Raw genomic sequence first — 24,815 nt, 5'->3', positions numbered from 1 at the left:
TTCGATAGAGCCGCGCAAACCTGTTTCCTGAAACGTTCGCCTTCTGGAGAGACAGATTCATCTCTCCACGCATGCCTGTTCCTCATTTTTTATTTTATCACATATGGCTCAGAAATTCGTCAACATATGGATCCTATTGTTTGTTGCCCAGGCAAAACCGACTGTTATAGACAATAGCTGATGAGTTTGTTTGAACCTTGCGAGATCCGTCACGGCTGTTACGCTTTGTTTGCCGAGCGTATCGGGCTGCATGTAAGACGTGAGAACCTCGCGTCACGCCGACGGAGCGCGTTCTGTATGTTTGGAACACAACTCGCAAAAACGCTGATGTCCACTGTTTGTATCTGCATTAATACAAGCGCGGCGTCAACAGAATGATCATACGACTTCTTAATGGAATATGTTCTAGATGAATTATACATCAAAAGCTTGGGGGGTGGGGTGGAAGTGACCAGTAGGCTGAGGATGGGATGGAAGGAAAATATGTAGCATAGGTGGATGCATCATTCATGGGCTTCATTAAATATGTAGTGATTAAAGTCAACATAAAAGTCAACACTGTTTACTTTACTGATACGCGTCTTATCCTGGTCTCATTGTAAAAGATCAGCGCTCGCTATCCCCATGAACAAACTGTTTGACTTTGCCATCTTTAATCAAAATGTAATAACTTTCCCAGACTCTGTTCCTTATCGGGTAACTTTTTCGCCGCTCACATAATATGCACACTTTCATTAACTCGTCCTCGTGTCATTTCAAACCTGTGAGTTTTTTCTTCAGCAGAACACAAAAGACAATTTGAAGCATGTTGGTTACAACATTGACCCCCATTGACTTTCATTAAACGGGCATAAAACACTCAAAATACAAAAATACATTCTCTCTTTGTGTTTCACCGAAAAAAGACATTCAAGGTTTTGAATGAGATGAGGGTGAATAAATGATGACAGATTTTATATGTTTTTTTAACAACTTGTTTCCATGCCGGATGGCGAAAGCAAAGTTGCTGCCTTGATTGTGAACACAGTCGATATTTACAGGTCACTGTATTTTATAACCTGGCTGGCCTTTAGCTAGTCACAGTAGATCATTTCCAATTATTTGTTTCTCTCATATACATAAATGAGATGTAGGGATCTAAAAATCCATAGTCATACACGATTCAAGTTTGGTAAAGAGTGAATCCAGAAACGTATCCTATCGCAGCTGTTTATGATTTAATTTGGATGCCGTGAATAGCCGTTGTCGGTAAAGCTAATTCTTTAGTTTGGTGCTTGTTTAGTCTTGTTTGGGTTGTTTTCTCTAGTTAAGGGCTCCCGCTGAGGGGCTTTAGCACTTCAAAGGCGAGTTTGCCGAGCATGACGTACGCCTCTGGACCGAATATAAACATGAGTATTTAACGCTTGAACGTGTTCACAGACATCATTAAATAATACCAAAAACAGCAAAGAACGAGAGGTATGAAGACGGACAAACGCAAACTTATCGGCTGCTTTTTTGAGGGTTAGAGCAAGGCCTATATCACCTCATGCAGCACATTTATTCATTTTCGACAAGCGGCATTTAACGGAAAGTTCGAACAAAATTTTAATTCTGTCAATATTTACTTATATTTGAAAGCCAAGAATGAGCAAAGAATAACAGGATTTTAGAGGAATAGGTGATGCTATAAAGTAAGTGATGTACATTACGATAATAAACACGTTTGACGTCATAGCTTTTACAATGTTGTGTATTACTTTGTCACATTTGTTGCATTCTTTAAAGTATTTGTCCAGTTGTGTAACACGTATATCAGAGAGTTGTCGATGTCAGGAATGTGTGTGTGTGTGTGAGAGAAAACGTTTGCGTTCGTTCTGTACAGTCTCAGTTGTTCTCAGGTGTGTGTGTGTGACCTTGGAGTGGTAGTGCTTAAACAGTGTGTCAGCGAGTGTGTTGAAGCGTGTCTGTGCCGATTATGAATGTTTCATTACTGCCACCTCAGCCTTTAGCTGCGAGCTTTCCACTAAAGCACACTGACAAATCCTCTTTCTTCTTATACCTCCTCTCTCTCTTTTTCTCTCTTTCTCTCTAACTCTCCGATGTCCGCCTGCTTCCACTCCACACTCGCTCAATTTCTGGTCCTCTCGATTTTTCTTTCCGCACTTTTTCCCCGGCTCTTTCTCTGATGAATCTCCAGACAGGAGGGAATAATTGTTCTCGGGGCCGAACGCTCGTTTTTCTTTTTGTTTGAAAGGCGTGACAGGTATGACGGCTCCTCTGGTTTCTCCGCCCCCGCTTTCTCCCTTCGCACAAAGAGCGTACAAAATAAGTCAAGGTTTACAAGGTCAACTCGTCTCGTGCTACGCAGAGGATTCTCGCTGGCAGTATTTCCACTAAAGCGTCAAGAGACGGCGGAGATAAATTTGGAAAAACGTCCCGGCGCCGAGGCGGTTTTACGTACACTTGAAAGTCTCTTAGGAATGAATGAAAGGGCTTGTTATCTTATTGTCTTATAATTGCAGGCGAGCGCTAGTGCTCTTCATCACGTACTGCCTCGTTTAGCTGCGTAAAAGTATGTCACAAACTTTCACATACATACACAGGAAAAAAACGAGCGGCGTTTTTGTGTTGTAACTTCCCCCACGCTTGACGCAAAGGCCCACAGACTTTTAATTTAAGTTTACAATTGTTACCAATGTTCCCAAAGCTTGGGTTTTAAAACACAGGTCTTACGTAAGATGTAGTAGTTTTAAAGGAACAGCTCACTCATAAATGAATTCGTATCATTTATTCTCACATCGATTGTTTTTTTTGTGCTGTATTTCCAGTTGTAATTAGTTTTAGGTTCTAAATTTGACAGTAAACGCACATTTGAATGATTAAGAGCTGAAAACCATTGACTCCATTAGGATATACTGTAAATATCTTGTTCACATTGTGTACATTTAAGTACGAACTTAAAGACGACTCATTTTACCAGGCTCGATGGCAGTAAAGTCAAAGATCATTGGTTCTTACCAAACTTATGATGACTGATTGTCATAAATGTCAGACTTGGTGCTATGCGTTTTAAATCTACACCAATATACATATTATATGAGATATATTACAAGAACGTAAGCTTCTCAATCCTTTAAAATGACATTTTATCTCACCATAAGCATTTTCGCCAAATGACAACTTCACAAAACTAGATTTACTTCATAAGCAAAGTTTGTCAAACGGACAGTGCCTCTAAAGAAACATATTATCTAGTCATACAGTCATCTCAGAGGCAGCTACTGGATTTCATAAAACTAACATTGACTTTATAACAGCTCTTAACAAATATTGACCTACATTTTAATCACATGCTAATCTTGAGCGCCGGAGAGGTGACAGTTTATGGATGACCACGGATCATACATTTTCCTGATCGCATCTTTCTATCGAGTGTATCCATTCCTCTGAGAGATGTCCCATTGATCATATTCATTAAAAATATCCACACACTTTGGCATTTCACAGCCCACTAAACCAGTGCAAGTTCAGTAAGTGGTAATTCTTCACCTATAGCCAATATTAAACTCAACCGAATAATAACTGAAATATTACTTGGATTAAATTATTTGGATTACACACTGTTGTGTACTGCCCCCGGGACAAGAGGTTATCAAATTGTGATCTGCGGACCCCTATAGATGTTTTTAGAGATGAACCATTGTACGAAAAATACCATATCTCACCTACTAAAACCAATTAAAATAAATGGATACAATAGGTTTGTTGTATTCAGATTGTTTAGTGGTTGTATGATAACAAAGATGTTTCTTGTAAAAAATGCATTTGAGGGTCCCTAGCCCTAAAACCTGCTGCTCTTGACAATAAACCGCATAAGCACATTTTATTATGTAGTTAAATAGTCTGTTCAACGTTCTACCCATTGGCTCGGCATAAATAGGTTACGAAAATTGTTTCCCAAACGTTCAAATCCTATTCTTTTGATATTTTTAGCAGCGTTTATTCTCCATGTTCACCAATAAGTGGTTCTCTAGCCAGCTGTCTCAAAGCTCTACAGCGCTATTAAAACCGTGTTTCACCGCAACCCAGGCGTTTCCAGACCCTGCATCCGCGCCGCCGCTGAGTATTGTTTAAAGCCATGGGGTATTGTGGAATAGAATGAGGTCGACCAATCTTTTCAAAACTAATTATAATGTTTTAAAACTAAACACCAGAAGCAATATTGGGCCAATAAAACGGAATTAAAAGCTCATTTCTGCGGGGTAATTGCACCACACAGCGCTGATATTAAACACCTGGCATGTGGTGCATCTTTCCGGTCCGTCTCCACTATCTGCAGATGTGCCGGAGCGGATCGTGTTGGAATTCGAGCAAAGTCAGAGGTTAGACCCACATTCCCAGACGTCAGCTGTAATGATGGCTTTGTGACAGGATGTGATGTCATAATGCCTTTCTTGCTCTATTCAAACAGGCAGAGGGAACGGTCGAGTGATGCGTATTGAGTGTGTCATTGTAAATGGGGGTAGATTAAGCGGATGCATTGTGAAAGGCTTTTGGTTACAGCCGGGGCTGTACGTACAGGAAGTGATACAGACATATAGTGGGGGTCAATGGAAGATCCGTTTACCTCTGAAAGTCACCTTTTGTATTGCATCACTGCCGCGTCCTGGACGGGACCATGTAATGCTTATCAGCATATTAGTAACACTAGAGTTCTTTATATTACAGCTTTTACCTCGGAAGTCCTGTGAGGTCTCAGTGTATAGATGCATTATGGACGGCGGCAACTAGACTGCTATTTTAGGCTATGGATACAGCTTTTAAAGTTAAAAAGTACAGTACATATACCAGGGTAGAGTGATTATGGTATCAGCTGTAAATACCAAGGTATTGTGATATAGAACATGGTATTGTTTGACATTCCTTTGATTTGTTCGTACTTGCATACATATAATAATAACAGTAATAATAGTAGTAGTAACAATAATATTAACGATAACAATTCTTGTTGTTATTATTATTATTATTGTTATTATAAAAATAGTAATAATGATAGTAACACAAATAAATAAATTCTGTAGAAATAAAAAATACAACAAGGAACTTTAAAGAATGCCAAAACTCTTGGTATTACAACATTACCATATTCATACAATATTCGGTTCTGTTTGGTAGTGATCTAGAAAATAAAGATGATTGAAGGTATGCTTGGGGAAATGGAGCTGTATTGTGCACTGAGGTGAGTAAGTGTATATAAATTGTTGTTTCCGAGATCAAGGCCGGCCTTTGAAAAACGGCCCACTGTCTCACGGCGGCGCGCTGAAAGAGAAAGCATTGATTAACTATCAAATGATTCCAATACGATGATCAATAAGACTCGGCGGAAGAAACCAGAAAAACATCCCCTCATGAATCTTCCTATGCCTCACACAAAAAAGCCGTCTTGGCTGGACATGCACTGCTGTAGAAGCCTGGAAGAGCGGATCTGATGGTTTTATTTTTATTTCAGAGACACATCTAATCCGATCTTTCTTTATCCTGAGTTTAAAAGGGTCTCCCTGATCTTTTTAGGTCGACCTACACTTACCTGACTTTTTCTCAGCTCGACCGCCGAAGACAGATTTTCAGTTTGTGGATTTATTGCTGACCCAGAATGAACGCTCAGGTCTGACCGAGGACTTTACGCTAACACTAGATTTCCAGCAGTGTTTGACTTGGTGTTTTGAGTTCTTAGAGACATTTCAGACTAAAATAAAAATATATTTTAAAGTACTGAACTGGTAGCTTTACTTGCCTTTGGCCAAAGAGAGACTGTGAGAGAAATGATTGGCATAATCTAGAGTATAAAGGGTCATTGAATTATGTGAACCACTTCAAAATATTAATATTAATATTGTGATGATTCAAATATGTTGTTTTGTTTGTATGTGAATCGATGCCTAAAGCATTCAGAGAATAAAACAACAGTTTCCATCCAGACACAGCTGAGCATTTGCTCCTCCTGCTGGGGAGGCAAAAAAACAGGCAAACGATGGCCACCCAGACTCCCCCGGAGGACGACAGACCCAACAGTTTCCCAGAAGCCCTTGGGGCGCAAAGCTCAGATGGCATGTCACCTGTGGCACACTGTCAATATCGTGCATGTTATTATTGACTTTTGTTTGTTCGCCGTGCATTTAAGAATTGTTTAAAACTGGTCCTGTTTGTAGGTCAAGTGGTTGTCTTCCAAACGTTTAAGGGCCTGTGGTAGTTGGCAGCGTTTTTTCTTATAAAACATGCTAGACCAATAGATGAAGGTTTACAGAAATGGTGGTAATGTTCAGGAAGATGTTTTGGGGTTTATCCAACACTATCTATTCAGTATTTTGTGGTCAGAACAGCGACGAAATCTGTTTTTAAACTAGATTTGTTTTACAAAATCTGTATGTGGTCTAAAAGAAAACAAGTGTTTTATACACAAATTTACAGAGACCGCCAAGCCATTATATGATATATTTTTCAACGTAATTTTGGTTGTATTGGTTGAATTAAGTGTTATTTCAACCCAAGTGATTTTCAATTGTTCGCATTACAAGAAAACGAAACGGTTTGTTTCTCTTAAAGCCACAGAGGGCCTGCAATAGTATCTTGTTGAGTCTATGTGCCGTCGGAGGTTTTTCCCTATCTGTGTTCTGCCATTTGCAAACAATACAGCGTGTGACACCTGGCTGGCCCAGAAACACTTCATCTGCGTTCCCACTTTATCTTCCGTTATCCAGGATCGGGACGGTCCCGCCGGTTCCCACACGCACACACGAGCGGTTTAGTGGCACTTCAGGTTTACATGCTTCACATCATTAGCTATCCTCCCTCAATATCAGACAAATAACAACCAGTCCCTGCTCTTCCTCCAGCGAACTCTCGTTCTCTCCCTCGATCAGGGGCCCATTCATTACGCCGTGACACTTTTACTGCCTCTACCTCTCCCAGACCGCTCTGCCTCTCTGGAGAGAACAGATAGAACAAGAAACAGAGCGCGAACAGGGAAGAGATGGAGTGGAACCAGAAATAGAGTGGCGTCCCACCTCTAATCCCACACACGCTCGCAAAATACAGAAGGAATGACTTGTTTGTCTATGCGTACGGTCGTGTGAGACAACCTCTTGTCCATGTGCTCGCTCGTACAAGGAATTCTGGGAACACCTTGTGTGTCTGCTGTTGGTTTTTTACACAATCGTGTGGGCAAATTCTGCATCTCATCATGGCCTCATACTGTAGTGTGTGTGTGTGTGTGTGGGAGCAAACAAAGATAGGCCACCTGCGCCGAGAAGGGTACGCCATCTACATGCATATTACGCAACTCTGTTTGCGCAGGAGAGTGTGTACTCTGATTTGAAGAACTGGTTGTGTAACGCTCACATCTGCAACGCTCACGTGTCAAACACATTTAAAGCTACAGTCTGTAACGTTTGCCTCTGTGTCGCTCTCTCGGTTTAAAACATTAAATTGCATGGTTACTGTACATATCGTTACATTAAATTAAGATATTGCATATGCTTGCACAGATATTGTCAATTTGGGTAAAATATAGAATTACAGATTATTTTCTGTACTTGCTCAGTAACAGATTTTTTTAGCCCCCGCCCAAAAAAATACATATTGCAGCTTTAAGGTGTAACAGAGCATGTGACGCACGAAGACATTTATCAGAATGAATTTGTGTTGGAATGGTAGCTGGAAGTTCTTTTCTTGCCCGCTGGTCCGAGATATTGATTCCATTGGCTGCACAAGCGTGAAAGGGCGGGACATGCCTCTTTTATGATTGGCTTCTTGATGTGTCAATTACTCTCCTGAAGCGAGTAATGCGTGTGACAGGCGGTTTGTTTATGGAGTTGTTCCGGGTCATGGTCAAAGCCTCGCTAAACACACAGGATAGGAAGGGTTTAGCTTGTGTCACTCCTGGGAAACTCGCTCACCCCTGACTCATGGTATAGTGGGACTTCCTTGCTTTTTTAAAGTCCTTAAACATAAAAAAAAAGATATATCATAGCTTCAGAGTTGTAGAATTGACACAATAGTCATACTTTAATAAGTTTGAAATAAATGTATGAATATTGTACTTTTAAAACAATTTCTTGCAAAATGGTGGATTATTTGATGTGCTGTCACACTTAGAGCACATAGCTTGCTTTTTTAATCAGACTGTTCTTTAGACACAATTCACATTAATGCTAGACTAGTTGACTAAAATAAATATTTTTCTTTGTGGTATTTGTTAGGAATGTAGGGCCAATTTAACAGCTAAATCTTTCAGTGCATCAGGCACATGAATTAAAACACAGAAGAAAAAAACTGTCTAAACCTAAAACAGGGATTACTTTCAGATAGTTTTGCAGCGTGTCAAAACATAAGAACTGACTAACATACAATTTTGTTTTAATTTTCTCCATTTATTAAAATTACAAAAGTGGTGTTTAATTCCAATGGGTCAAAATGAATAATTTTATAACACGTGACTCTTTCGCTAGATTAAACAGAATGTAACTTTTGTCGTGATTTTAATCGTTCTTTATTTCTCTTTACAGACAGTATTACACTGGAATGCTTCTGGCTTAGGGTGACCCACGGCTCCAAGACTGCCACAAAGCACAACCTCTCCAAAATCAACCCCGATGAAGACTACTGAAGAAAAAAAACATGAAGGAATGAAAGAAGGAAATAGGAAACCCTTTATCAACCTGAGTGCCATTCCTTAGCCTTACCCAAAGTCCCCTACTACTGACCTCACCCAAATTCAACGAAAAACCCAATTAGCAAATCCCTGCATGTTGATGCAAAAACAGACGATACCTGGAAATTCAAAAGGAGCTTCCACCAGATATTTTCAGACATTTAAGACTCATTTTCTCTTTCTGCCACTGACAGCCCTCCAGTTCTCTAAGCAGATGCTGTTTTATTGTCTAACATTTTGTATAAGTTAGAAATGGTTTGGAGGCTCCATCAAGATGGGTTAGAAAAGTCAACTTTCAGAACAGCATCTTGTGTAAATTGTGTACAGAATACCAATACTGGGTTGTTCTTAGAAACGTGAAGATGCCATGTTTGTAAATAGTTCGCAAATTGTACATTTCTGGCATTATGTCTTTGTAGGTTACGCCCCTTACAACATTTACTCGACGTTTGTATCTGTACAGACAGTGATCTCCAAACAAAAGAGTATTTGTATTCTGTAAACATCCACCTGGAAAGGTGATCTTCATTTAAATGTAGTACCCCCTTAATAGACAACTCAAACATTAGTGCTTGTTACGGAGACATTTATAGAGTGATCTAGACTTCGTTAAAACCTTAACGCCGGATTGAGCGATTACACCATTGACATGAGAGAAACACAATTGAATTCTCTTTATCTGCCGTAGAAGCCCCAGCCGCTTCTGATTCCCAGATAACTTCCATCTTTGATTGCCAATGTCCTTGTACAGTTTAGAATTGCATCCTTTTTCACCCCTCCAAACAACGATTATTCTACGCCTGCATCCTCCACACAGATGTTCACACAGGTGACCCTACAGGGGGTCAGGGGGAGGTGAGAGGCTACAAAGGAGGGGTCAGAGCGCCCGAGGCAGCGTGGATCGCTCCTCGATAAGCCTCTCGCTGAGTTCCCACAGGCTGAGGGCGGCCGTTGGGTCCTGAGCCTGCGGAGAGGGCAGACAGCGAAAGCAGTTGTTGAAGTACATCCCTCCAAGACCCTCCAACTCTGGAGCCACGGCGCAGTAGACCGTAGTTGCCGCTCCCTGTTGCTGCGGAAAGACAAAAAGGACAAGATCAGAATTAATAGCGAATGGATTTTAAGCTGTTATTGTACTGCGACATGACAGCCAAGAGAAATGTGGAGGACGCAGAGAAAATACCAAAGACATATAACACCAATGCCCAGTGTACGAGTCAATAAAACCACCCTTTTCTCTCTTAAAACTTAATGGGAAACCTGTTTCATGGTCTTTCAAAAGGACATAACCCATGAACTGTGAGTTTGTTCAAATGGAGTTCCTGTGTTACATCACACCCTTGGCTGTCAACAAACTGCATGCTGTCATATAGGTACCTGCCAAATATTAGTCTAGGAACCACTGGGATGATCTGGTTTTTGGTGAACCTGTTTGTATTTCTGGCAAGTTCTATAAAAGCTTGTAAGGTGGACTCAAAACTCTGTCTAATGCTGTATCTTCTCATGGGTTCAGCAGAAAAATCAAGCCACAAAGGGAAACAATAGCACTTGATGTCTTCTGCGCAATAAGTAGGAAAAACAGGATATAATATCTCAGAAACTGGAACTGAGAAGTATTAAATTGGCAGGTGTATTGTATATCGCTTGAATGCCTGCCAAGACACACACACATAAAAACAGTATAGTTGTAGATACTGTACATAGCAAAAAGGATGCGCTTTAGGGAATCTGTGGGGCAGCCTGCCAAAACTGTCCATTTATCTCATGTCAAAGGGATTTCTGGATGTCACTGAGTCAATGGGGACTTTCTGTCACTGCTGCAGAAGGAGTCTACATAGACACACACACACGAAATTTGAATCCTTAGAAAAGAAAGATTTAGTGAAAAGATGAAGTACAGTACGTTTCCAAATATCCTCTGTAACACACACACATGTGAAAAAGCACACAAGGGGCGTTTACACTGACTGACTGGATGTCCTTTTTTTCTCTAATAAGAGTCAACAACAAAGTCCGTTGGCAGTGCAACAAAGTTTGGTGACCTCCAGCGGCCTAATCGCTGTTGGTGTAAACGCCCCTTAAGACTGCAATAGCTGGAGTCACTTTGTCAAACTGCACAGGTATATAAAGATAAAAAGATCATTTTTGCAAATGTTTCCACAAAAAGTTTTCTTCAAACACTCCCCCCACTAACCGCTGTTCAACAAACAGTCAGATCTGACACAAACGTAATATGCGTTGACCCAGAAGCCGACATACCTTTCAAACAAACTGTAAAGTAAAGGTGTTTCTCCATGTTACAAAAGTAATCCCACCCTTAGCGCCAATTTTTAATAACGCTCTGTGTGTCATTTAGCTTAAATATATACAACATCCTTGTATATTCTACATCTTTTCTCGCCCCTTGTTTGATTGTTTACACAAAACAAACGATGACTCGCATGTCTTGCAGATGCTCGGGCACTCTTACGCATGGTCAATCGCCAGCTAATTATGTGGGGCGGTCAGCTAGCCCCGGGTGTTTCAACAGTCTCGGGGAAAGAGGAATGAAGATACTGAGGAAAAGAAAAACATGTCAGACAGAATTAGAGCCGACACGCAGTTCAAATGTTTCCAGGCTCGTCTTTCATGTCCCCTCTCACAGAAGAAGCCGTCCTGCGTTGCTTCACATGCGACTCCTGCGGGAAGTTAACTTCTCCTAGACGTGCATGAAATGGGCGGCCGCTTTATCTTCAAAAAGTGCAGGAGCGTCTCAGATCTGAAAAAAGCCCAGGCCAACATTTAGGAGATCCTCTGGCAGGCATTTACAGGGAGACGCACCGGTGGCCAACTCTTTAAACGCGCGCAGACGCGCAACAGTACAAAGACTTCAGCTCATTTAAAGAGCCAAATCAACAGCTGTAGCTCAAGCTGGCAAAAACTGTGACAGAACGCTTGTTAGAACACACACAAGCATTTGGGAAGGAAGCCAAAGCTGTAGTCGGAAATTCAGCGAACAAACTTCTCTCATCCCCATTTAACTGTAGTTTGTGTTTTTCTCTATCTGTGTGTGTGGGTAAAAGTGTGTCAGACGACCGTCTTTTGAAGTACACAGATGCTGCATTTGCTTTGGTTAGTGCGGCAATAAACATGACATCAAAAGAATGGATCTTTCTGGAGTCTTACCTGCTTTTGCAGTGATAAGTTAATACATATTTGAAGCCGGGGACATGAAAGGACAGAAAATGTCACTCAACCCCTCTAGCAAACCCAACGCAGTCAGTCAATATGCAAAGATGCACTTTATGGATTCAGCGCTCTTGTAATTACATTTAATGTTTTCATATGCACAAAAAAGGTATTTGCACTCTTTCAAACGAAGCAGTGTGAAATCATTTTTCAGGTCGGTAATGAGGAGTTCGAATGGGAAATCGGCAAGACGTTGAGCAAATCGTCCAAAATGCCTCTTGGCTTTCCATTAGACCATTAGGATTAACAAATGTGCTCTGATATCCAAAACCACAATACAAGTTTAGAAATTGTAGAAGTGGTCCACAGTATTGATTTTCATAATGTCCCAATCTTTTATACGTATGATCTGTGTGCCCCTCCTGGACTTTTTCACATCAACCAGACACGTCTGCGTTATGCAAGAAACAAAAACTAACTATGGTTTGGTAAAAGTGTAGTAATTACTGACTACTAAAAAAAACTAAAGAAAAGGTTTCCCAGACTAAAGTGACCACTCAAAACCAGCTCGCCCAACAAAGCACATTAGCCTAGTGATCAAAATAGCCTCGAGTTCTTCACACGCCCTTGATTTCACCTCACGCTCACTGGAATTCAGTCCCCACGAGTTCAAAGTTAACGCTAACACACTCCACAAACATGCACATGCTCCATTACGGCGCGGCGCCTGACGGTGCTAATGCCTCCTGTAATGACGCGATGTGAAGACTAGCGTGACTCCAGATTACCAGCGCTAATGGTTGTAAAGTGTGATTTCGGCGCTGGCTAGCATGCTGCCGTCCCTTATCCAAACAACGCACTAAAATGACCCTGAACTCTTTCCCGAACACACTGCGTAGTCTTCCTAAAGTATCCGAGACGCAGGACGAACACATGGTTCAATCCCAGCAGTCCCATATAGCCCTTCACCCACTGAATAAAGCTAACACAGAACTACCGGCTAGCTTTAGCAACTTTATTACTGTAATCGCTATGTGAATTACAGCTTAACTCGTACACGCTCCCTTTGCAGACGGCTAGATTGTTCAATTGGGGTTTCGTACATGTGGTTTATGAGAACTTTGAACGCGGAATACATTCCCATCAAGCTTTCTCAGATGCATCCTCACTAAATATAGATCTGTGATTGATCCATCGAGGCTCATGGCTGAAATACCATTTCCTTTCCCCTTTAGCGGTGGGACAATAATAGGGTTTCTAACCATGAGCCTCCTGCTTTGGTGTATTTAGCTGTGGGAGATAGTGAGATTGGATTGTCAGACTAAATAAGAGAACATGAATCTTATTGCCGTTACGCTGAACCTCACAGCACTTGACCCTGATGGCTCTTTTGGGCCGATAAGCTGCATGATAAAAGACATTAACATACCAGGCCAGGTACTGCTCACATTTATCAAAGCCCAGGCCTGAAAATGAAGAGCTACTTATCGGATAAACCACTGGTGACCCAGCCCAACACTCTCACTTCTATTAAAAACTTATGATGAATAGATGTCAGTTCCTCATCGTGCGTGTATTCAACGAAAACTTGCAGCAATACTGACAGCCACACCAAAGCAATTCAAATAAAAAGCAACATTTACATAAGCTCCTATTTAAGATATTAAAAGGAAATTCACATAGGAAAGTATTGCAATAAGTCTATCACTTTCTCTATTGAAATAGCTGAAGTCTTCCGGTATCAAAGGCAATTTTTCATCTAAACCACAAACAGAATATCCAAATAAACAGTTTTCTTAGCAATAAATAAGACATACGGTAAATGAAATCAGTACAGAAATTGTATAAGTCATTTGTGTTTATGCAATGGCTCACTGGGTAGCCCCGCCCACAGTGGAATCTGATTGGTTCTTAATCCTGCTCCTTATAACAAAAGTGTTCAATGCATCTGGTTTGGATGTGGTGTCAAAGTGGTCCATTTCCATCGGGCCCTGAACAAGCGTTAAATGTTGTAATGAACTAAATGACCTACAAGTACACAGAATACACACCTGATGATATTTGACTGTATCTAGTGTACACATTGTGACTTTCTCCACTTTTACCATCAGTATTAAAGCCCTGCGCTGGATGAGCATTCATACAGTAGTTGGCAGGCCTAGGGTTTTTTTTTTTGCAGTGAGCTAGTATCCCCTAGTACACTACGGGCTGGTGTCAGCCTACAGCGTGAATGGTTGTGATACTGTCATTTCTACAACACACTCATTTAATAATAACTGGACAAAGCAGGTCCTGACCTCAATGGGTACAAGTATTTCCATTTGTTCAAGAAAAGGTCATTCAATTTTATGTCATTCCTGCATGTGATAGGTTTTAAAAAACACTGTAAATGATCCCGTCATGTTGTGGGACATCTGTCCACCCCTGCAGTTGGTTTGTGTTGTACATACATTTGTAAATATCTAACAGCTATGCATGCCGACACTCTAGAAGTTGGTTTCAGGTACTTTTATAATCAAAATCACATATGGCATGTGCTAAAAAATGTTTAAAAAAAGACGTAAAAATAGAATAAAGAAAAAGAAACGTGATAAAATGATTGGTCGAATAAACACATGTAGAAAAATTGTTATTTGAGTTTTTACCTTGTACATTTTTGGGTTTCTAGCTGTTAAAAGCAGTTCTGTCTTTGGCTGTCATCGCCACTGTGCTTATTCCAATGTTTTGAGATTTTTTGTAAGATCGGGTTGAGGCAAACACGATATCAAACACAATAGTGATATCGAGGTGGGATTGGGGGGGTGCTTGTAATGAATATCTGATTATGGCCCTACATTTCACAAGCAAACATCCCCATGTTAAACATAACTGGCGATGTTTTTTTGTGTTCTTTGCTGTATATGGAATTTTCGTTTTTATTGTTTTAGCAAGAACTCCATTTAAAAAGGCAAATGTGTTTTATTTGATCTATTGTTTGTTTTTAATACTTGCACTCTACTATGATTATTTAAACTGTGTGGTACCTGCATTTGAGAATACAGCCATGTACTGAATGACATTTACACCCGAAAATAATGTGATCAGTTTTGCCTCAGCCCTATGCAATGATGTGGATATTTCTGACAAACCCGGAGACTTCTGAAGTCTTATGAAGTTTAAGGATCCAGTGGAGGAAAAGGGACCGTTTTTTAGGAATGTTTCTTTCCAATTCATGATGATCATGATAGCTGGACGTATCTGATTTTTAATCTGTGCTAAAGATATTTTAAATTTAATAAATAATCATTGTAACAAGACTTTTACTGGTTTGGTTTCTGTGACATATCATATTGTGTTTTAGTTCTTTTAAATCAGAGGATTTTTTATTAATTTAGTAATAATTAGTAGTATAATTACTTGACCTATGAAGTGACTTTGTACCAGTAAAAAGCATCTAATAATCTAGGTGGTCTCGATCATTTGCATAATCAGAAGGAGCTTTGTTAACAAGTACGTTTACACACACAAGGAATTTGATGTATATCGATCTTAACTAAATGTGATACATTTTATAAAATAATAAATATACATGTTCTTTTAAAAATATTTGAATATAATAAATATATAAGAAAATATGTATGTAAAAATATTGTAATATTATACTAATCATTTTAAGGTTTTTAGATTTTCACAGATTTGGGGAAAATGATGGCAAAACTATATAATAAAAATAATAAAAACAAGGAATATACATGTATAGTATAAATGCAATGTAAGTCCCTTTGGATAAAAGCGTCTGCCAAATGCCTAAATGTAAAACAGCCGCTCCAGGTGGACAAACAACATTTTGTAAAGGTAAAACACAAGTTTTTTAAGAAAAGAGTATTTCATTTCCTAGAGAGTATTAAGAGTTTAAAATTATTTAAAAAAATAAAGAACTTTCTGTCTAAACTTATTTTAAAGATGTTTAAAAAATGTGTAGAAATCAATAGCTCTAAACTTCCGCCGATCTTGTTAGTTTAGTCGTACCATCCTCCCCCTAACCAAACTCCAAAAAGTCAAACCTCTGTCACAAAAGAGAGTGAAAAAACAATCCCGGCAACATTTACGTGGCTCCTGTTTCTTTATTTCATTACTCTCTCTCTCTGTCCATCTGTTTTTCTCTCTTTTTTGTTTACCTTAGCATTCAGCGGCGGTGCTCTCAGCGAGCTGACAGCTCATCTGAGCGTGCTCCAGCCAGCTGTGAGGGGGACACTGGGTAAAGAGTAAACAGCCGCGATGGCCATTCTTTCTGCCCAATGAACCGCCGAAGAGAGGATTTACACCACAAAACACACTTCGCAAGCTCTGAACGCACACACTTCCACGGCCCGTGGTCCGAGAAACGGAGGAATAATGGTCCTTTCAGAATACAGGGGCTTGGACTGAACCATCTAATGTACATATAGAGTCATAGAGCAAACAGAGAAGCGGGCACACAACAATATACTGCATCTGCTCTAGACTCAGAAAATGAACAATAGATCCGGAGGTCAAGGTAAACGGGAGGTCAAGGCACAGGTAAAACAACTGCCAGAGAGAAAACTTTTTTAAACATTACAAATAAAAAAGAAACTCAATGTTTTTCACCCATATACAGATCACAGCGAGCTACACAAAAGACCCAGAAAGAATGAAAATCTAAAGCACTATGGAAGTAAACCAAACTCTGCTCATATTTATTTTTCGTCTCTTAAGTATTAAACATCAGGGTTTAACGTCCTGTAACATGATTGCGATGGACATGACACTTTGCACGGCTCGATTCAGAAAATGTATAAAACGACTAAAGCCGTTCCTGCATGAGCACCAAACCTCGACTCAATCGCTGCACCACGGCTCTGAAGAGATAACAATGGGAACAATTGTACGACATAGACAAAATGACAAAACATGTAAAAGGAAGGGAGGGATTCCGGGACCACCATTGTCCTCTAACCTACGAGAATCCCATCCAGAACGGAGGGATGGAAAAGGATGATCAATGTGAACGCAGGACTGCCGGTGAATGAGACTTGATTATTACACTCTCGTATTCTTTTGTCAGGGCCATAAGGAAGCAGGACCTTGCCCCACCACATGCATTAAATCCTATTAAAATCGCCTTCATTACAGCAGAGGCCTGTGTGTAATGGAATGGGGAAAGGCGCCCTCCGTCTCCCCTGAGTCTCGTTCTACTGATGGTGGAGCCCATTCCCACAAACCCATTCTCACTCTCTCAAGGGTGAGTAATAACATTCATGTTGGTGAGGTGTGCCGAGCTGAGCGGCCCATGTAGATTTCCACAGCCTTTGGACAACCAGCTACAGATGAGATTTTTCCTTTGGTTTGTTTGTTTTAGTCTCGGTATTGTTTGAAAAAACGGATCATGATCAAAAGGCGCTGTACTATATAGAAATGCAACCTAAATAACAAGTTCATTAATGTACCTGCTCTTATTGTGTATTATTAATCAGTCCTACATATAAAACCATTTAAAATCATCTTTCATAAGAATGTACAAAATGTCCTCAGCCCCTCGGATGACTTTACTGCTTGTGTAACTAAGGCCATGGAGGTAAAGGACCATATTTTTACAACGTGCATTATATCAGTAATGTATAACTACATCAAGTAAAATCTTTTCAGTTAAAATCCTGCTTTATTTCTCTGTATATTACGTATCACATGTAAGAATCAAGTGAAAATCCAAACAGATTAAAATAATTAAACTCACATTTTCTGTAATATTACAATTTAAATAATAATATACATGGTTATAGTGCCTGTCTAATAAAACAAGTTTAAATCCCTTCATTGAAAAGACCCAAACCAAACCAAATGAACCGAACCGAACCCAAACAAACCAAACCAAACCTGGTATGGCAGTACTAACAACCAAAAATAAAAAACCTGGCATGCTCTCCATTCGCAAAGTACATTATATACGAACTATTCTCACACGGTCTCAGTTTGGCTCACTTTAGTGTTCATTTCGCTTCAGTTCACCTGTCAAAATTCACACGAACCGTTCCGAGACCTCCTGAAATAAACGTGAGAAAATACATTCTGAAACATAGGGATTGAGAGAAAGCTCGCAGCGGTGTAAGTAATAGCCAATCGGTATGAAAGACTCTCCTCTCCTTTCAAAATAAAGTGCTGCTTGTCGTCGGCTCAAGAAAAACACAGAAACCCAGAGAAGTGAAATCAGACAGAGTCTAAAAAATGGCGAGAGCGGCGAATAAACACAGTTCAAGTGGCAATTCTTCACCACCCCATCCCTCTCACGCTAACAGGAGAACATGGGGCCGACGTGGACCCCGCTGTCCGATAAGATCGAGTGCGTGTCAGGCGTCACACATAGGGAGGGCGAGGAGGAACGCCAATGGGAGGGGAGGGGTGAACGAACGTGGGGGTATTAGGACGCGGAGCACCCAGGGGGAAAACGACTCGACTCGGAAGGACTTGTGCAGCCACTGTGAAACTATCTGGCTTTTATCTTTCGGAAGGACTTCCGAGGTGATCCGAAGAACGCAATTATTTTCAGCTAATAAAAGCAACATATGCTAAGACAATAAAAGTCCTTATTGGACATCTATTCATTAAAACGGGAGCTGTAAAAAGAGAAGAAGTTTCGCACGGGGACGGGATTTAAAGTGAATCAGAAAATCAGCTTAAAGCTGGCCGTTCGGCTACGCTCCGAAATGAGCTGAATAAAACATAAGAGGGGTGTGGGTTTATTGGGCGTACTCTGCGCTTTCAAAGATCTTTGAAGGAGGGAGAAATTGGCAGCTATTTAACCCTGCTCATTCATTTCGGCGGAACGTAATGACTACGGGTCACAGGAATAAAGGAAATCGCAGGGAGGAAAAAAATCCAGTTTGGTTGTGACTGCAGGTCTTTGGAGTTTGATAAAAGAGCTTAGAAGTCTCTCGCCCTCTGCACCTGTGTCCACTTCAAAAAAACCCTGCTCATTTGTTCCCCTCGCTTAGACCCGATTACGTTCTTTCCACAGGAATATGTTAAAGAATTGCTGTAGGGACGAGCTGATGATATTTGAGGAGTATTTCAAAGGGGCTTGATAACAGACTTGTTACAGCACCGTACGCATAACCGAACGGGGTTCCAATCTCTTCCAAACACTCAACCTAAAATGAACATATAACAAATATACATTGAATGCAGTGAGTTTGCTGAATGCAGCATTGCAAATGTATTGTAAATACGAACATAAAAATGTCTTACGGTGAGGGCTGAACATGGCGGGCACAAAGTGTCATTTCAAAACACAAGAAATATTTTATACATGAAAATTGTTCTGCATATGTGGTCAAATGTTTATCGTCCCTGTCCTTCTGAAACCCTGTATGTCCAAATTCGCTAAATAAAATGAACTTAATTAAATTGTTACTGTTAAATGGATAAATGCAGTTTAAAAAAGAGCACTGCCTTTTATTAAGTAGATATTTACAAACAATAATGATTTATGGAAAAAATGACAAGGTTTCAGAAGGACAGCAGCATTATACTAGTATATACGTCCCCCAGTGAAACTTGGCCACTTCCACTATGCTAAGGGTCAATTTTTGCAAAAGATATGTTTTTGTATTGCGAATCAAGCTTGACCTACACATGGCATTCACACTGGTTTATTTACACTAACTTATATATGTTTAATGCACTTTAGCAGCCAAAGTAATATCACCTGCGATGCCATAGAACAACCGTATCTCGTTCTTCAAAGAACCTTTACAGTAAGTCAAGGGTTATTTTTCTGGGGTTGTTAAAGGTTCTTCATGAAACCATTCAGACAAAATGGTTCTTCTATGGCATTGTGTAGCACCTTATATTTCAAATACATTTCAGGTCATTTTAATATATAATATTTTGACATTTTCTAAATGATATTTGCACAGAAGCTCCTCTTTGACACTAACCGAGTAACCCAAACAACAGTAGGCAATATTTTGTAGAGGCACACCAGTTTTTCTTTAGGACCGCAGCGTCTCTCTCACACTCTTGAGCCTACTGTAGTTCAGACCGCATATTCCTGCACAAGCTTGTGTGTGTTATTAGTGCACCTGATCGTTGTGTAATGGAGGCGCGGGGCCGGAAGCGAGCAGCTCAGAGTCCCAGTCGAGCTCAGCTTAGCTCAGCTAAGTCAAGCCCAGCAGAACACAGGTGGATTAATAAGGCCAAAGACAGGTGCACTCTCCTCCAGTGATCCCACCTCTCTAATTGGTCTCATAAGACCCCCTGTGCTCGGAGACTGTGCCTGCTGTCCTGAAGAATTCCTTCACTCCAGCACACACACACACACACCTGTGAGACAACGAACACTCACAGTCTCTCATTAGCAGGACTTGAGGGGTGTCTGACTTAATAAAGTCATTATTACACCTGCGACTCTGAACTCAGAGACAGACAACCTGCCAGATATGTATATGCACACACAGACACTCAGCTCTGAACATAGTATCAGAATAAACTGCATAACCAAGAATAACTACAAATAAGGAAAATGGACAAATATTGTTCGAAAAACTAGTTGGCGATTTTCATTCAAATATTTCTTAGCAATGTTTTAAAAGCTTATTGAGGAAATTGTTCTGCTTGTGCATCACAGCTGAGATCAAACCTTTCTTTTACCTCTTTGCACTTATTGAAAAATAAATGATTGCCCATTGCACATTAGCTCGCACATGAGTGTAAAACATTTTTGTTGTTGTTGTTTATAATAAAACGTGAAACTGACATCATTACAAAAAAGACATACATTCATTCTGCAGCCCTGACTAACACGTGTTTCAATAATACAAAAAACGTTCAATCATCCCGCGTTTGCTCTGCCCCTTTCCAAACAGGTTCACACCGGTGGCCGTGCCAAACAAAACTTTCATTCATACCAGTAACACTTTCCAGCTTTCGACTTAAAGGTAACAAACTTGCTCGGCAGCAGAGCGTTGAACACTGGAGTTAATGAACTGAGCAAACATACTATTTTCCGATAGTGAGAGAAAGTGTTGACACAATACTGTACAAACTCACCGCAGAAAGGGGGCGGTTCAGCGTAATTGTCTCGGCACAATAACATCTCCTCATGACAATGGCCTTCTGAGACATATTTTATGCATTTCTGATATTGCACACACGGCTCCGCTGGTTAGATTCATTGCATTCACGATACAATCATGCGGACAGAAAATACAAGTGAACAATATTTTGTAATAGTATAACACTGTCCAAATGCTATCGTGAGATGTATTGAAGAGTGTAAATGACAATTTCAACATTGAAAATAATGATGAATAAAACGATTCATAACTGTGGATGTTCATGACAGATTTTGCGTGTAAACCGATAATTCTATTAAACATTTATTGTTTTATATAAGGAAAAGATTCAATCACACAAATCATATAAGTGTTAATAAATTAAATAATAAATACTTTTTTATATATTTGGGTAAAAATGCCTTAAGAAAGATTGGTTGGTAATTTTACTAGTTCATATTACCTTCTTGTATTAAAGATTTTGCAATTACATGATATTGCCACAAATACACAAATATTATCATGAATTGACGTTTTAAAACCATGACCTGCTGACAAACTGTCAACAACAATATAAACAAAATATGTCAATAAACAAAGAAATTTTGTTATGTTTTCTTTTCAGCCAAATGTCTATACTCTTAAAAACAAAGGTGCTTAAAAGGTTTTTCACAGCGATTACATAAAATAACCATTTTTGGTTCCACAAAGAACCATTCAGTTCTTTAAAGACACATGTCTTTCTTACAATCGAAACAAAAATCTTTGTTCACCACAAAGAACCTTTTGTGAAACCGGTTCTTCAGATGTTAATCGTTCTTTATGGCACCAAAAGGTTCTTCTATGACATCGAAGAACCGTTTAAGGCACCTTTATTTTTAAGAGTGTATGTGTGTGTTTGGATATTTGAAGAGTTTGGTTCCTAAATGAGATAAAAGCTCAATTTAAAAACAAATTAAACATGTTTTTATTATGTTAACATGTTTTTATTATGTTTTATTGTGTTTTTTGAGTTATTATGGCTTAAATCAAAACAAACCACCTGCAGTTTGATTGATATTAATTGGAATGCACAATAAAAACATATGATTTATTATGATCTCATTTTGGAACCAAACTCTTCATTTGTATACACATTGCTGTGGATCGCATCAATAGGCTTGTATGGTATAGAAATATATATTTAATAAAACAAAAAGGCATTTGTTTTGTAATTTTAGTTTAATGCTTTAATGCGTTAGTGCTTCTGCCACAACAATGTAGTTTAATGTCTTTGAAGGCTCTCCATTTGGGGGCTTTTCTCGCCAGATATTGATTTATACGAATAATCTGATTCATTACTCAACATATCACGTCATTCATTTGATTGAAAAAATTATAAATGATTGACAGCTGTAATAAAGAAATCCAGGTTCAAATGACTACCCAAACTGATCTCTTTGCCCCTGAAAGGACTGTTTTTGTGAATGTTTTATTAGCGTTACGCCGTTTCCTCGCTTCACCGTTTGGCGTCCTCCTCTCCTAAATCTCTCTCGTTTCGCGGGTCCGTGGAGGTCGTTGGTGGGACTTGATCTTAAATAAAAAAGTATTACTGCACCATTAAGCGCGGATAGTAATGATATTAATTTGCCAAGACTGTGTCATTTTCACAGGAGAGCAACTAGCAGAAAACATTATGAAAATGTCGGAGAGGACTGGTAATTGAGTTGATTAGTGTGACCTTGGTTGGGAAGGTAATAGAGGGGCGAGTGAACGAAGCGTGTGGACTAGAGTTATGACTCTCTCTCTCTCTCTCTTTGGAGCTTGTGAAGAGCGGGGTTCGCTATTTGTTGGGGGTGACCGGGAGCGGCGGCCGCTCGCTCTGACAGAGTAATACGCTGTGACTAGCCGAGCTTGTCGTGCTACTTAGCGCTTTTTCCCGGAGAGTAATGAGGGTGCGAGGAGAGGGGCTCTGTGCTGGTGTTAAGGCCCAGGCCGGGCCTAGCGCTGAGATTAGCCAATTCAGAGCCAAAAAACCTTTGCATTTAGAGTAGATCTCAGCTTAGCTACAGCTGTCGAACATAGAGTTAATATAACGTTAAATACCAACAGAATCTATCTATATTATGCTTTTTTCTGCAGAAAAATCTGAAGCGCTGGACACAAAATAGCGTATGTTTGCATCGCTGCAGTGTCGTCCTCGGGTATCTGCTGCAGGAAAAAAAGTGCTTCACTTCTGTTTTATGACTTTTATGGGGTAATGAAACTAATGAGCTGATGTCCAACCCCCTCCATTTCCTCCACGCCGACTGTGTGTCTGTCAGGAGCAGCTGAGAGACCGAGCATCACCCCATCAAACCCATATAAACCCAAGAGTTCTGTACTCGCACAGATCAATGTTTAGGTTCGAATCTACTTTTTTAAACCCCCCAGCAGGATAAAACGCTCTTGTGTTTGTCAGACTATTGAGTCAAAGCGTATAGACCACTTTGCAAGATGTGAACACAGTTCCATTTTTTTATTTAATACATTTACAATAGAATCTTTTAAGATATTTGCGTAATACTTTACAATATGGTGCTATTTGTTTACAATTAGTCAATGCATTAGCTAACAATGAACCATGCATTTATTAATATTAATTAGTGTTTATTTGAGCATTTACTAATACATTATTAAAAATAAACGTTGTCACTGTTAACATTACTTATTGCACCATGAACTCAAATAAATGAACTGAAAACGTTCAAACGTTTGTGTGGTATTAAATAACTGAAAAACTAATTTCTTCTGGACAGCGTTGTCTATGTATTCCGTGGTGGTCTATACAGTTGTTACTCTGTGACAGTTTTTGTCATGTTTCATGAGCAATCGCACAAGGACAAACTAAAATTATTGTTTTTATGACTGTATCAATTTACAATCACCTCATATGGATGTTCAAAACCCCTGTTTCATAAAACTTACGGATGTACACATGGATCAAAACAAAAGTAAATGAAGCGTGCACTCGTTCCCTAGTTTCACAGAGTCCCATCAGCAGATCGCCTTTGTGACAATTACTGCCTCAGAATGGCGGGAGATTAGTAAGAGAGACATATTTATCAAGACTCTAATGTGCACTGGCGTTTTTAGCTGTATACATCCTCCAGCTGGTACAAATATACAGGCATATGACGGTGGAGCGTTGTGATTTTTTTTAATGGTGGATGCCGCTATCTCGAGAGCAGATTGGCCAATAGATTTTCATTTATTCCTTTAGCTGCCGCTTTTATCCAAAGTGACAAATGAGAATAATACAAGCCGAAGTGATTAATACAAGCACGTTAGGCCAGTGATGGATGATATATAACACAAATTAATGGGAAGTCAACATACTGGCTAATATTAAATTCACAGAACAGAATCTTTTCTGTCACATGACTGGAAGGTGAAAATTGGAATCTAAAACATCTGTTCCATTGGATTGTTTCAACCCAAAATGCTGGGTTGTTTAAACTAATGGTTGCATCAATTATGACCATTGTCTGGGTTAATTCAGTCCAGCAGTTAAGTTTGTCACTCTTTGACGGGACACCGTGTTGAAAATAACCAAGCACCTTTAGAATTAATAGTGAACAAATATATACTATAGCTTGAATGCACTGTCAATTGTTCTCGATAAAAGGGTCTACAAATGCATGTATGTTAATGTAATTCATAATAAATTGCTAAATTGTTTAATATGTCAGGCCACAGACAACCAATCACAATCAAGTACTAAAAAGTGCAGAGTAATACAAACATTGTATCGAGACAACCCAAATGACTGCATATAAACCCAAACATGTCGTGAAGTCATTATACGCACGCTTGTGAAGTGGCGACAGGGGCCAGACAGATTTGTGTCCTTATCAACTCGAGCCTGCCCATTGACCCAATAGCTGACA

The 24,815-nt window shown here is 39.7% G+C and overlaps 2 protein-coding genes across 2 annotated transcripts in view; one reads left to right on the top strand and one right to left on the bottom strand.

Moving 5' to 3' along the window:
- Positions 1-10,553, top strand: part of mafb (MAF bZIP transcription factor b) — a 55,356-nt gene extending 44,803 nt beyond the window's left edge. Inside the window, exon 3 of the mRNA XM_079449692.1 lies at positions 8,547-10,553. The gene's annotated coding sequence lies outside the window, so the exon portion shown is untranslated. The remainder of the gene's footprint in view (positions 1-8,546) is intronic.
- Positions 8,022-24,815, bottom strand: part of wwox (WW domain containing oxidoreductase) — a 164,510-nt gene continuing 147,716 nt past the window's right edge. Inside the window, exon 9 of the mRNA XM_079449691.1 lies at positions 8,022-9,761. Coding sequence (XP_079305817.1) covers positions 9,570-9,761 — 192 coding nt within the window. The 3' untranslated portion in view covers positions 8,022-9,569. The remainder of the gene's footprint in view (positions 9,762-24,815) is intronic.

The sequence above is a fragment of the Barbatula barbatula genome, assembly GCF_947034865.1.
Source record: "Barbatula barbatula genome assembly, chromosome: 25".
Classification (NCBI taxonomy): domain Eukaryota; kingdom Metazoa; phylum Chordata; class Actinopteri; order Cypriniformes; family Nemacheilidae; genus Barbatula; species Barbatula barbatula.
This window is presented reverse-complemented; position numbering and strand designations above follow the sequence as displayed.